A 15,315-nucleotide genomic window follows, 5' to 3' on the forward strand; every position below is an offset into this window, starting at 1 on the left:
TTGGGGAACTCAGAGGCATGCATTACTATTTGACAGTGCAATGGGTGACCACAAAAATCCTCTTTTTAAAAGCAGGCCAGCACTAGATTTCAAACTAGGCATAGAGGATTGGCAGCAGTTACCTGTGACTTCTGTACTCATGGTAGTCCATGAGAGGGTATGATGTGCATTGGGCCTTGTTTAAGAGAATGAGCACAGCAAGGATACCTCTAGCATCTTGTAGAACACCCTATTTCATAATTGAGTGCTATATCAGGCTTTGATGACCCTACACTTTGCAGATTTTGGATAAGTATACCCTGACAGGCACCACTTGTCATTGAGTGGGATACAGTGAAGGATGAGAGGGAAGAGAAAAAACTTACCCCATCAGAGCCAGTAAGAGGCATGCAGAATGGTGACCAGAAGAAACCAATATCTCCACAAAGGAATGACCAGATGATGGATATAGTGTGTGAGATTGTCTATATGCCAACCTGATCAATCTTCTCTAATGGACAATGGAAGTGAGCAGCTAAAAAAGTGTGTAAGGTACCAGAATTTATGTGAGGACACCCAACGCCTGGAAGAACCAGTAGACATCCCCATCCAAAGAAGAATATGACAGATGAGTTGATGAAACCATCCAGTAAGGGTGATGGGAGAAAAACTGCATGTGGAAGATGGATTCCAAGAAATGAAGAGATAGGAGCATTGCAGGCCAAATAATGGATAGAATATGCAATCAGGATCAGAGTGAGAAAAAGAGATGGAAAAAATGCAATGTTACCCTCGCATATTGGAAATCTTTTTAAGGAGAAAAGCACAATCAGGATAAAGAATGACATAAGAACAATGGAAAAAAAAAATGTGTGAAGAATCAATGGCATACATGTCAGAATGTCAACAACCATGGGCAAAAAGGAGGAGGAAATGGGTTTTAAGGGAGAGATGGTAGAAGAACAGGAGGCAAAGGTTCAAATGGAGGAAGTGTAATGGTGTTGAGATGGAACTAAAAGAAGCCAGTCATCCTTGTAATGGTGGGATCATAATCCCAAGCCATGAATGTGACAAGCAAAAGCAAACTACTTGACAAAAAATGTATGGGGCTGATGCAAGAGTAAAAGAGTGAGCATAGAACTAGTAAACCTGACCTCGATGAACCAACTGAAGGTAAAATCTGGATGAAGAGGAAATGAGAATGAGAAAGAGGAGAAACCTGTTTGATAGCATCATTGACTGATAGGTCTGACACTGCCTCTGACAGATTATTAGATTATTTCCTTATTGGAAGGAAAGTAACAAGAAGAGAAGTGGAAAAATGAAGTGCAAGGCCCTCTGACAAAACAACCTGCAACACCAAATGATTGGCATCAGTTGGACTCCAAAATTTGCAAACTGAGCTAAATAGTCACTGCAGAGACTTACAGCGCTGAAGTATACAAACAGAGGAAGCAGGAGGACAAAAAACAAAAAGGAATAAAGAAAGAGTCTGAGAGAGACGAGAAACAAGTGAGGATAAGGAAGAATGTTGGTGTGCAGCCTCAACTTGCAACTTCAGAGATTCAGGTACACCACTAAAAACACACTGGTGAAGGAAATGTGCCAGACAAAAGAATCAAATAAGAAGGAAGCAAATGCACTTGAATAAGACAGGCATCCCACCCCAACAAATCCAGCAATGAATCAACCAAGTATGAAGTGAGAAGGCTGAGGAAGATAAACACATCAAGTAAAGAAGTGAATGAGTGTACACCCAAAACCCCTCAGGGGAATAGTAGATTGCCTCTGAAAGAAGGTGGATGGAGGAAAGATAGTGTAAAAGGGTAGTGAGTGAAAGATGAAAGTAGAAAAATTAAGCCTGAAAAAACTCAAACAGAAGATAGATGATCTGACCCTTAAGTCTTAAGAAGAGACTCAAGAGTTTGGGAGTCCAAGAAAAGGAACACAATTTGATGTTAAGTCCAGGCATATGTGGCAACACGGTAAGAAGGACAAGGCAGGCATGCACCAGAAGTTGAGATAAAAATGATCCAATATGGGCTGGAATATCTGGAGAGGGAGGACAAACATAAAAGTCAGAAGCAGGGAAAGAATTAAGAAGTGAAGGAAAACAATCATACAAGTCAGGAGAGATAAAGTAACATACCTGAGAAACCATGTCTTGAAGTTATGCAAAAGGCCTAGGTAGATCCACACCAGCATGGGTAGAAGATTTGGTAATGGTAGGTGGTGAGAAAAACTGTCAAAATCCCCTTTGTCATCAACAGGATACATAGGATGAGGTATATTAGGTCCAGAAGAAGATCCCAGTCACATGAAAGACTCCATTTCCCATTGCACAATAGTCATCACTTCCTCAACAAACAAAGACAAACCCAATGCCAATTTAATTGTTCGTCTAGCATGAACAACGTCTTGTTGTCCCACACCAGCCAAAGTGGAAGTTACCTTCACTTGTGAATTAATAATGTGGAAATAAAAGGCCACAAAATTTGCAAGTGTACAAATGTTGGAAAATTAAAATATCTTAAAAGTTCATGAGTGAAAAAATCACGTCTTTACAAATGAGTGCCAAATTTATAAGTGATGATTAAATAATCAGTATATATCTATATATATATATATATATATATATAATGATAGAGGGAGCAGGCTGTGCTAGGAGGGTGTGTTATGCTTATTTGCATGTGACAGTGCAGCAAATCATATTATCATTCACATGGAAACGTGATTTTAGATGGGAGTCTCAAGGCTATTGGCAAGTGAAAAAGTTTGCATACAAAGGGCAACAATGAATCAAGAAAATTATATGTGAGAAATATCACATCATCATTCACATGGAAACGTGTGATTTTAGATGGGAGTCTCAAGGCTATTGTCGAACGAAAAAGTTTGCATACGGAAGGCAACAATGAATCAAGAAAATTATAAGTGAGAGGAGGTTATGTATCATAATGGAAGTTTTGTATCTGATATAGCTTATTTACTTTGAACTTAGTTAAGCTATTACAAACAATAAAGATATAAAGATAGAACCTCTTTACACAACTTATGAATCCATACAACCCTAATATGAAATTCCACACAATAAAACCAGTTGATTGGCATATAATTTTCAATTGCACACTTAGATAAGTGTAAACATAAAAACCAACTCTGTGTTCCTTTATAGATTAACAAAATAACTTTCAAAAAGCATGTTTTCATGATATGTTATCCTTTCCAAGTTTCCAATCACACTTTAAAAACCACACTGTAAAGACATTTTAGCACTCTTTCATTTGGCACTACGTCACTTAATGTATCAAAATTACTCTGATGAAGTGTCAACTATAATAACCAAAGACTACATGAAAACAAAAACATAGCTTTACAATTGACAAACAAAAGATACATACACAGTTCAAATACATGATTTCTTTTTACATCACCAAGTTCGAATTTTTAGTTCTACTATGCATACACCTGTTTAATTCTTACTCAACTTATGTAACATCAAACAATTTTCTAATGGAGACACTAGACACAGATGTTACTTGAAAAAGGTGTCTAATGATATGATTTGTTTTAATAAACACATATGGCAAATAATGATTTTTACCCTCGGCTATAAACAGGTATGAGAGTGGAAAGTGGCTGAAAAATCTGTAAAATTTGCAATACCAAAGGCTAGGTCACTTCTCTACCCTTTATTATTCTTATTGCCACCTTGTACTTATGTAGGTTATAATTTATTGAGTTACAAATAAGGGACATTTTCCCTAAAAGTTTGTTTGTTGTTAAGCACAAAGCTACACAATGAACTATCTGTGTTGTGTCCATCACGTGTATAGAATCCCTCAGATTTACTGCTGAGTCACCAAGGAAGCTCGCTAAATGTAAATGACAGAAATATTATTTTAAACAGCAAAAATTAATCCAGGGCCTTTAAAAGAAATTGGCAATCCACCAGTAATCAGTGCACTCTTATGCCTGTTTCAAAACTGATGTGGAAAGGTTTTTTTAAAAGCTTTTATGTACTAAGTAAATTGATACGACTGGTCTTTATGACAGTTTTTTCTATGAATCTCTTGTAAAATTATAGCAGAGAAAAGAATTGTTTGAAAAATTATCAATATCAGAGAATTCAAAACTAATGTAAAAGCATTATTTTTCATTTACACAGATGTCAGAAAATACAGGTCACATAAAAACTATCTTATTTATACACAGTCTCAATAAAAGACTGCTTGCCCTGGTTAAATACCAAGGCAGTCAATCATGGGTTATTATTTAGAACATTTTTTAAATAATTAAATTACATGTAATAAGGAATAAAATGTATTTTCATCACTGCATTACATAAAGTTTTTTTATATCAATCCTGTAGCTTTTTTGATTACAACAGATATTTGTTTAAATACTATGACACTTAAATATGTACCAGTCTCCAATAAATAAAAGGTAAATTCTCACTTATTTAAAAATTACTTAATTGATATGTAAAATATTGCTTTCTTAATGGAAACACAATATGACAAAAATAATGTCAGAAATTTTAACTTCTTTTTTGGAATGTGCCCAAAAAAAGTTAAAAATTTAATATAATTTTTCTGTTTTTCTTAATATTAGTGATTAAGACAATTTTAGTATAATCATTTTTGTTAATGTTTATTTCTGCCCTTTAAAAGAGTATTGACTTATGAGAAATACAAAAGTTTCAGCACTGGTTTTTATATTATGTAAAAACCTAACCGACAGTTTCAATTTCATATTAAGATATTTCATTACTATAATAGCACTGAAAAAATTCAAAATATAAAATTTATGAATAAAATGATAAACATGAATAAATTCCAACCACATTAATTTAACTCTAATTCAGAGGGACAGTATGCCTTGTTTAGGTATATAAAATAATAACATTAACAAAACAATGTATTTTTAATAACAATGCTTGTGTTTAATGCAATGCATTCAGCATTCTTTTCATATTTTTGGAAAGTTCTACAAAGCATATAACAGTATTACCTTTAAGCAGCTGAGATGTGCAAGAAATCATCTGTAAAATCAAGTTTTTCTTTTCCATTGACAAGTGAAATGTTCTAAAACATTTCTTCCATGAATTGGGAAATCTACTCACGTCATTTTAAAAATTAAATGGAAAAATGTCAGCACTCTCTCGATTAATGAAAATTCTGTATCTGTTTTGCTCATATGTAGGTAGCACTTTTTCACTCCATGAAATTACTTATGTCAAAAAAAGATGAGTTTTATGGAGATTTTGTTCTGAAAGAATAATTATTTATTAATAATATGCTAAAGTGAAAGTAAAATTAGCTATGTAAAACAGATGAATATGAAGGATACAGACAATACGAACATTTAAAAGCATAAATTACATGTCTGGAAAAAGCAGTAATCAAGAACAACCAATAATCTGGTCACATTTTGCAATGTCGCTAAAACTTTCAGACAAAATTAACACAATATAACAATAAAGGCTTTCTTCTGATAAATTATCATGTGTAAGTAAATCTTTGAGGTTTTTTTCATTATGAGACTAAATGGTTTCATGGAATAATGATTAAACTAGTCAACGACAACAATGCCTTTTACATTTTGACTATCATTATGGAAAAGTTGAAAAGGGATGTGAAGGCATTTTTATAACATATACTTATACAAATTTCAACACACGGTGTGCCAAACTTCAAAACAATTCCTTTTCCTACAAAGGTGTACCTTGCATAATTTACAACCGAAGTAGCTTTCGTGTGGTCGACCTCGTTTTGTTAGTCGTCCTTCTCGACCACACTGCACACAGCCACCTTTTGGTGGTAACCTTTCAAGAGTATGTTTAGTGGTTTCCCGAGACAGATCCAGGGGTCTTGTAGGTTCACTGAAGTTCAATTCATCTAGGGTTCTGTAATCATTCTCCAGAAAGGGTGGAGATTCTGCTGGAGATGGTGGATCACTAAGCCTGTCTTTTTCCTTATTAGTCAGAGCCAAGGGTTGCATCATGGAGTGATTATTATCAACATCACTGGAACTGGCTTCTTCCATGTGCCAACTTCCATTCTCTATGACAGTAGGAGTGAAACTTTTGTGTGTGACTTTTTTTATTTGCTTTGGCATGAGAGAATCCTGGCAGTATACTTCTAGGTTCACGGATGACTTTGTCTTTGGTAAAGACTTACAAAGTAGAAATGATATCATGTTTATGATAAATAATAAAAGCATTATCTATTTTTTTATCTTTAACACAGTATATTTTCAGTATAATATAAAAGTATTAAACAAATAAAATATTTTTTAAAACTTTTATTCCATGACACATAACACAGAAAATGTACACACATATATATATGTCTTAAAATTATTCTAGAGCATTAAGAAATAAAGTATAGACAAGAACTTTCAAAACAGTCCAAAATGTTGTATACACAGACAAATTTATAGCCTTCTTCTTTTGCAAGCTTTTCTGCTTATAAAAAAAAAAAGATTAAACCTGTTAGAGCACAATAACTGCAGTGCTCAGCACCAAGTTAAGGTTATTAATGTATGCCTCTACTGAGAAAGAGGTTTAAAGTAAATTTTAACATAAAATTTCAATAGTAAAATATAATACAAAGAAATACTTATCTCTACTATATTCTTGAGCTATGTTATTTATGTAAAGACCTTATTTATATAAGAAGTTAAATGTTAACCAAAAATGTTAAAATTTGATTTGGTAAAGAAAATATAAGCTTAAGAGCCAATAAAATAAATAAATAAATCTAGATGTGTAATGTTTAGTGACCCAGACATAAATGGAAGATTCAGCATTTTAAGATAAGCATTATATAATGCTAAAATGCCAATTTTACAATGTTTCTGACTAAAAAAAACTATTGCAAAAATATTAATTATATCTTTATATTAACTTTTGACAGTTAAACTGTGAATATGCAGTCAAAATAGCCTGAATGGGTTAAACCAACTAGAGGCAAAAGAGAGATTCAAAACACCAGATCTGTGCAAATTGGAACTCTAAAAGAGATGATAATGAAATCTCAAATTAGGGTTCACCACTTCCACATGACTCTTTCAGTAAAAGTGAGTGCATTTCCTGGTAACTTAATTATTTTTGTGACTTTGTAAATACATCTTTTGTGTGAACACAACATTCTATATCATATTAATTAATAATACTCATATTATGACCAGTTCATGTTACATCAGCTCTCATTAGCCCATTCATGTCAATACATTAGCTGAAAATGTTAACCAGCATAACTTTAAATGACATTAAGTGTAGTATAATATTACATTCAAGAATTGTAGACTGACACTTAAAAATTCCAAAATTAATACAAAAAAACAACAATACTTACAAGAGGCTGTTCAGTTCTGACAACTTCTGTAAAAATATCTAAAAGTGGTCGAGATACAAGAAGACCAGCTACTGAAGGATCATTGAACTTTACTCCAAAAACTGTTTCCAAACAGTGTATGGCTACTACAAGATCATAAAAAAATGTATTAAATATTTTTTCTTATAACTTAGGTCTATATGCATTTTATGTATGTGTAACAAAGTTAAGACACTGAAACTTGAAAATTAAACACCTTTACACATAAATTGATTCTTCACTAGAGCTTTTCAAACTTTGTGGGCTAGAAAGCAATGGTGTTATTTTACTCATCATGTATTGATTTATACACAAAGCAAGTCATTTTAACACAATTAACTCAACAGGAAATAAAAAACACTTGCATCTACAACTTATAATGTTGAAATATTTTTACTAACTTTGAATTTTCAATAGATTTAACTTAAATTACCTTAAAATTTTACCCATTCAAAAGACATTTACAGTATAAAAAAAATGGATTTAACAGGACTTAAAATATTTTCTCAATAAATTTATTCCTTTCAGATAAAAGGGTAAGTGTGAGTTCCAGTTATCACTTTTACAAAAAGAATTATGAGTTGTTATTAGCAATGTGTACTTCATACAACACATCTATACATGAACAATATGACTAAATATTACTAACTGCTGTCCACTGAAAATGATGCCAACATTTGCAGCTCATTAGAGTAACTCTCTTTATACTGAGAGTTTAAAAAGACACTTCTGTTTTTCAGACAACTGTATTCAGAAAACCAGTGGACAAAATGTTATGCAACTAAGTGCACAAAATAAACTGAAAAGTAGAAGACAAAGTACACAGTTATTGGAATGTTATAACATATGGACAAAGGATCATTTGGCTCTTCAACACTGTTTTCATATACCCATCTTTGAACAAAGTAAAAATTTAAGCCCACACTTTTTCAGGAAATCATGGATCCCCATTTAAATTCCTGTACATTGCTGGTCTCCACTACTGCTGACAGCAGCTCATTCCATAAGTCCAACACTCTATTAGAAAAATAAAATTGTCTTAACTGGAGCCTAGCCTGTATTTTACAGATCTTTAACTTGTGCCTTCCTGTCCTATTATCTTCAGAGTATGTATGGCATATAGAAATTAGATGTCTTTATCCTATCAATCTACCAGATAATCTTGTAAACTTTATTAAAACCATTTCTCACTTTCTTCTCTCAAATGAAAATAAGATACCTTAACCTATCCCTGTAAGATAACCATTTTTATCCCCTCAATAATCCTAGTTACCCCTCCTTTGAACCATTTACAATAAGATAAGATCCCTTCTGGGATATGGAAGCTGAAATTTTACACAGAATTCCAAGTGAGGCCTAACAAGCAATTTGCATAAAGAGATGATTATCTCTCCTGACTTGTAATCAATATATCTATAAATACACCCTAAACTTATATTAGCTTTATTACTATCAGAAATGAGAAGAACAAATAAATGTTTTGGCTGGTCTTGGCCCAGAAGCTAGAGGAGTGTACGTGTTCTCTGATACATTAAATATTCATATCATTTTATACTAGAATGATCAGTTAACAAACACTGGAGTTTTGCAACTTTAACTCATGTTACAAAATTGTCAATGTTTACAGTGACTGCACATGTGCAAAAACACACAATTGAAAATTCTACTTTCTTATTCTGCTCATGCCACATAGCTACAGAATCCCCCACCCCCACCCCAATATATACAATGTTTTCAACCTTGCCTTATGGAAAAGAAACAAACATTTCTATCTGTGTATTTCAATTTACCTGCATGAGCATAATTATTAATTGTACTGTAATTTTTGGTTGTGTTTCATATATGCTCCTTTTCTGATACAGTTTCTCTATACAGTATGCTATTTTATGCTACTGAATTCAATGATTTGGCTATTGTTAATTTTCTGTCAGTAGTTAATCTGGAAACTGGCTTTCAAGAATCAGACTTGACCCATGCTTTAAGCTTTGAAACACACCAGTAGACCTTGAAACTGAATCTAACCCTTAAACCTTTGAAGGTAAACAAAAATATTTGTCTTATTATGTCACACAGTTTCATCTCATTAGTAAATAGATCTCTTGAGAAATAGGATTCTGCACATAGTACACAAAACATTAGTTCAATGAATCTAAGAAGTCTGACATGGTGTGAGTAATACACAATGAATGATTCACATAGTTACCTTCAAGACATTCTTTGGCATCAGCAGCAAAAAGACTACTTTGTAGCTGGTCTTGTAAGAACTGAAGAATGGATACAACAAGTCTCTTTAGCTGAGACATTTCCTGAAGACAAAGTAAAAAATTTACAAGATTACATTGTTTGTGTATATCCATATACAAATCACCAGTGTACATTCAAGTGAATCTTTTCTGTTTTATTATATACTGTATACTATCTTTATATATTCTTATGTACTTCATTAATGTCATTTTAGTAAATATTTAACACTATCAGTATATATTACTGTCCACATTACTAGACTACAGAGGTTGAGTCCACTACATGAAAACAATATTAGAGCCTTACCACATCATTACAGTTTGTCCCACAATCAGTCATGCTCTATTCGATAACTATGCATTTTGACACTAGTCTTGCAGTGTAGTTTTGATTGCATAAGATGTACTTTAACCCTATCGGCATATGTACCCTTTACTGCGCATGACACAAGGTTTTATTGTCTTATATTCAAAATTTTATTAAACTACTTTTTGTTTATGTTATACCAATTAGAATAGCGTAAAATCTTAGCTAATAATCCATATTTTAATATCTCAAAAGTCTCAAATTTCCTTTATGTAATCCCTAAAACTTCGTAAATGCATTTCAAACGTTTTTTTTTTTTCACTAAATACTTATAGTTTATATATTATTTTTCTTCCCTAATCTCAAAATGGGATCGGTCAATTCGATTGACCTCGTAACCAACAAAAAAGAATCGAAATAAACCTAAATTAACCTTCTTTTTTTTCTAGTATGTAGGCCATAAAAATTATGGTCTGTTTGAGCAATAATGATTTTATAGAGAGCATTTTAAGTTTGATTTCATACATTTTCAAGGGGTGATGGATAAAATAGGGATGATGACATGCTAAGACAAAATTTGTCATGTGTGTTACACTAGTAGAAATTCAGGATGTTTTTATATATTTCATTTTAGAATAAAGAACTTAAACTTATATACTGGCGAAAAGTATTTTTAATTTTAACATGAAAAATTAGTTTTTGCACACGGACTATTCAAAACAAATACTCAATATATTCATGGACAAAACTTTATTTTATTTTATTAAAAGTACTTCACTAAGAAATATGACTTTTGTATTTGACAGACTTGTTATATTAAACGAAAGACTGCCAAATTTCTTGAAGATATACCCAATATATAGAGAGTTATAAGTATTAAATTTATGTCAACTTTATAGGAGTACAGAAGGTCATGTGAATCGGTCCCAGGGACCGCGCCCGTGTCGAAAGAGTTAATATTCTTCCAGTTTACAAAGTGTGTCCAGTTACAAAGTTTAGCACTGTATGTTTTTTTTTCTATTTCATTAAATGTCCATTCTAAGTTTCTAATATTATACTGTTTTTCTAGTTTACTAAATGGTCCATTAACAAGTCTAATATTGTATTCTTATTGTAGTTTATCGAACGTGCAGTTTAAAAGACTATAGTAATGTACGGTTCTTGTAGTTCACCTAGTGTGTACAGTTACAAAACCTAGTACTTTACGATTCTTCTAAATTTCTAGTTGTCAAGAATTGTAATGAACAGTTCTTCTATTTCACGAAGTTGACATGTCCAGTACTATTACCGTTAATCTAGTTTACTAAAGGTCCAGTTTGAAGTATATAACTGTAACTATCCGTCTGGTTCAATTATTTACAGCTGCTAAGTCTATTACTGCAGTCTTCTTATGTTTCTTTCTTTACAAAAACTCAGACACTATTTGTTCTTCAAGTATTTACCACATCGTTTTCTCTGCTAAGTTCAGTACTTTTATCGATATTTCAGTTTTTTATGTGTCTAATTACCCACTTTATTTCTACAATCTTATTTGAGTAAACCTAGTTTTCAGTAATCAGATTTATAAACTGTATATATTTTTTTCTAGTTTACCGTCTGTCTAATTGTCATTTCGTGTTCAGCTATGACTAGTACGTTAGATGTTTGTGTATACTGTTGTTTGTTTTTATTTGAATATTGTAATGAAATAATTTTGAATACAAAACATGTTGAATAAGAAAGTAATATCATTTTGGTGAGAAACACCTAGCAAAACGAACAAAAGAACATCCTATCATTTAGTACTGCTATCAATGTTTTTGTGTTGTTGGAGGGATATGAAAGACGTCAACAGTGCTTTCGTGTTCAAGAAAGGTTGCAAATAAAAGTGAAGCTCGTTTTCTTTGTTATATAAAAGATATAATTTAACAGTGTTACTGTGTTGTTGTTGTAAAGTGTACTAAAAAACACCGATATAACTTTTGTAAGTCGATCATAAAGATTACCTGGCAAGGTTTTTGGTTTGAGCGCTGTACTCGCAATATGCGAGTCGAAACTTCCTGTTAACAATGATAACTAAGATTTTTGATAACCTTCTTCACCATAGTATAATTACTTATGATGAAAGAGGAAGGAAATCATTAACTTCCTGTTAACAATGATAACTAAGATTTTTGATAACCTTCTTCACCATAGTATAATTACTTATGATGAAAGAGGAAGAAAATTATTAACTTCCTGTTAACAATTATGACTAAGATTTTTAATAACTTTCTTCACCATAGTATAATTACTTATGATGAAAGAGGAAGGAAATCATTAACTTCCTGTTAACAATGATGACTAAGATTTTTAATAACCTTCATCATAGTATAATTACTTATGATGAAAGAGGAAGGAAATTATTAACTTCCTGTTAACAATGATAACTATTTAAGCCACTGGGGTTCATTTTCTTTAGCCAACACTTTAATGTTTTAATAGATGTAACGTGTGTAATATATTTTAAATAATTTAATTGTTAACGTAAACATATTTTTGTAAATGAATAAAATTCATTTGATCAAGAAATTCAGAACTCCAAAATTTCCATAAGTTCTTGAAAAAGGTTAACAATAAATAAGAATATCTCTTGTGCCATAACAGGAGTTGAACATCCACATTTAATATTATAATTTATCGAGGCAGTGATGTTTCATTTTCATTATTTTCCTAAAAGTATAAATTGTTGTATTTTAGAATAAATAATGCTGATTAAAACAAGCACGAATCAATAAAGCAAATGTTACCTTTTTTTCCTGGGAAAATTAGTATGTTTCAGTAATTATATCTACAAAATAATAAAAACAGAAACTTAATTTCATTTGTCATAGAATAATGAAGTATGTCACTTAGTAATGAAGCTACAAGAAACACAAATAGAGAATAATTTTAAATATCTCCAATAAATATGAATCAATAATGTTCTTTAGACAAAGAATGAAAACATCGACTTAGTTAACGATTTGCAGCGAATGAGGTTCTTTTTTTAAAATAACTTGAGCAAGTTTCTCTAACTACGAGGAGAAAACAGTACCTGAAGTGAATATTTTATGAAACAACAAAATAAAGTGCTTGATAGCGAAATAGTAAGAATGTGAAATACACTAAAATTAAAGAATCATCCTTACATCGTTGACTTTAATTATTAATATCAACATTATTTTCATCGTATAGATAGTACTCTCAGATACTCATATAAAACACTTTTCGCGAAGATGAAGACCGGATAATTCATATTTTATATGATTGAAAAATATAAATATTTAAAGGTAATGTTAAAAAAATCATCATCACACTTTACGTGTATTATATTGTCATGAAGTGTCGAGAAGATAAACTAAGAAAACTTTTGAAAAATCTCGGTAATAGAAGAGAAATCAGTAACAAGTATATTGTTAATTGTTATATTAATTAATACAGCGAGGAAGCTTAGCATATTTATCACCTTAGTATTAAGTTCAATCGAGAAAACAGCTTTATTTATTTTATTAATTTCCAACTTTATTTACTTTGTATTTATCCAATTAGTTTGCCCCCCAGTGGCACAGCGGTATGTCTGCAGACTTACAACGCTAGAAATCGGGTTTCGATACTCGTGGTGGGCAGAGAACAGATAGCCCTTGTGTAGCTTTGTGCATAATTAAAAACAAACAAACAAAAAACAAACCAATTAGTTTGTTTTTATAGATTTTTAAATACAGTATACTGCCATGCAGTGTCTAAAAGTTAAAGTAAATACAAAAAATTAAAAAGTAAGATATTGAAATAAAATGAAAACCAAGCAAACATTTAAAATTTAAATAAAATCAGTGATAAATTATCATATATTTCACTTTCACATTATGTTTAGTATAGAACCACAGCTCTTTCTCCATTGTATTCATTTCATTGTATTACATTTGTTTGTTTTCATCAATTTTTAGGTAGATAATATTACCATGCAGTGTCCAAAAGTTAAAGTAAAAATAAAAAAGCAGGATATTAAAATAAAATGAAGACAAGTAAACACTTAATATTTAAGTAAAAATCACAGTGATAAAATTAGCATAAAGTTCACCTTGACAATATGTTCAGTTTAGAAACATATCTCTTTGTTTATTTTATTCATTTCTAACTTAATTTCTTTGTATTTAATACATTGTTTGTTTTCATAAAACTTTAGATAGAGTACGCTGCTATATAGTCTCCAAAAGTTAAGCTACGAAAAAATAAAATAAAATGTATGATACTAAAATAAGATGAAAATAAGTAAGCCTTTAGTAATTAGATAAAACATACATTGAAAAAAAATGGCATACATTCTTTAATATTCTGTTTATATAGAAATACAGCTCTTTCTCTATTTTATTCATTTCCAACTTCATTTGTTTTCTATTATATTTACGTGCTGTCATTAAACAAACTTAAACTATACTACCATGTAGTATCCAAAAGAATGAAGTAAACTGTTAATATCTAAAATGTCTGAAAAATGGAGGGTAGCAAATTTTAAGCTGTATATAGTGACAAAAAGAAACTTTTCAGTCATCAAGTAAGTATCTGTGGTTTGAGTCCGTTTTATTTCACCATATAATAACCTAAATTAATTTTGGTATGTGAATAATGTTATGACATTTCGTCAAATAGTTGAACCGCAGTCTACGGCAGAGAGCACAGCCAATCAAAGAATGCACCAGGCCTCTACTTCACAGATTATTTTTTGAATTTCATGGTTTTTCGCCTCTGTTGAAAAAAAACATGTTCAACATATATATTTATATATATATACAAATAAAATACCTGTCACAAGGATTTTGGGAAAGTAATAAAGAAGAACTTAATAAAAAAATCTCTGCAAATGGCCAAACTCTTTAAAAAAACGATAGCTTTGTGAAGATATATAATAGAGCGGAACATACTTTGTGAACTACTTGGTTTGTACAAGAACGGTAAGACGAAGAGTGACACTTTTTAATAACCTTCACAAAAGAAGAGTGGTGAAAAAGTATAGTTTATTATAACATGAAAAAAGAACTGTAACATAATATTAATTACCGTTATTTGAAGAGGAAAGATGACTAACATTTATTACTAGTCACAATGTTAACACAAAATTAATTACCAGAGTAGAAATCAAATGGGAAATTAATTACGTCGTTTATTACATTTCTTTGTTATCATCACGCTTTACATATACTATACTGTCTAAAAGTACATTAAACATAAAATAAATATTGGGTAATAAAAGAAAAAAGTATATTGTTAGTTGTGAAAAACTTAACATATTTTGCATCTTAACATTAAGCTCAGTCCAGAACAATGGCTCTTTTTGTGTTTTATTTATTTGTTGTCATCGGACGTATTGCAGATTAAAGTATGACGAAAAATTAATATATATATATATATA

The 15,315-nt window shown here is 31.1% G+C and overlaps 1 protein-coding gene across 2 annotated transcripts in view; it reads right to left on the reverse strand.

Moving 5' to 3' along the window:
• Window positions 1–4,771: 4,771 nt before the first annotated feature.
• LOC111087092 overlaps window positions 4,772–15,315 on the reverse strand; it is a 29,609-nt gene continuing 19,065 nt past the window's right edge. For both annotated transcript variants that reach the window (XM_022392492.1, XM_022392490.1), the window contains exons 3-5: window positions 9,562–9,664; window positions 7,341–7,465; window positions 4,772–6,156 (exon numbers count right to left, since the gene is read on the reverse strand). In XM_022392492.1, the coding sequence (XP_022248200.1) occupies window positions 5,653–6,156; window positions 7,341–7,465; window positions 9,562–9,661 (729 nt within the window). In that variant the 5' untranslated portion in view covers window positions 9,662–9,664 and the 3' untranslated portion in view covers window positions 4,772–5,652. The remainder of the gene's footprint in view (window positions 6,157–7,340; window positions 7,466–9,561; window positions 9,665–15,315) is intronic.

Source organism: Limulus polyphemus, unplaced genomic scaffold, assembly GCF_000517525.1.
Source record: "Limulus polyphemus unplaced genomic scaffold, Limulus_polyphemus-2.1.2 Scaffold1726, whole genome shotgun sequence".
NCBI classification, from domain to species: domain Eukaryota; kingdom Metazoa; phylum Arthropoda; class Merostomata; order Xiphosura; family Limulidae; genus Limulus; species Limulus polyphemus.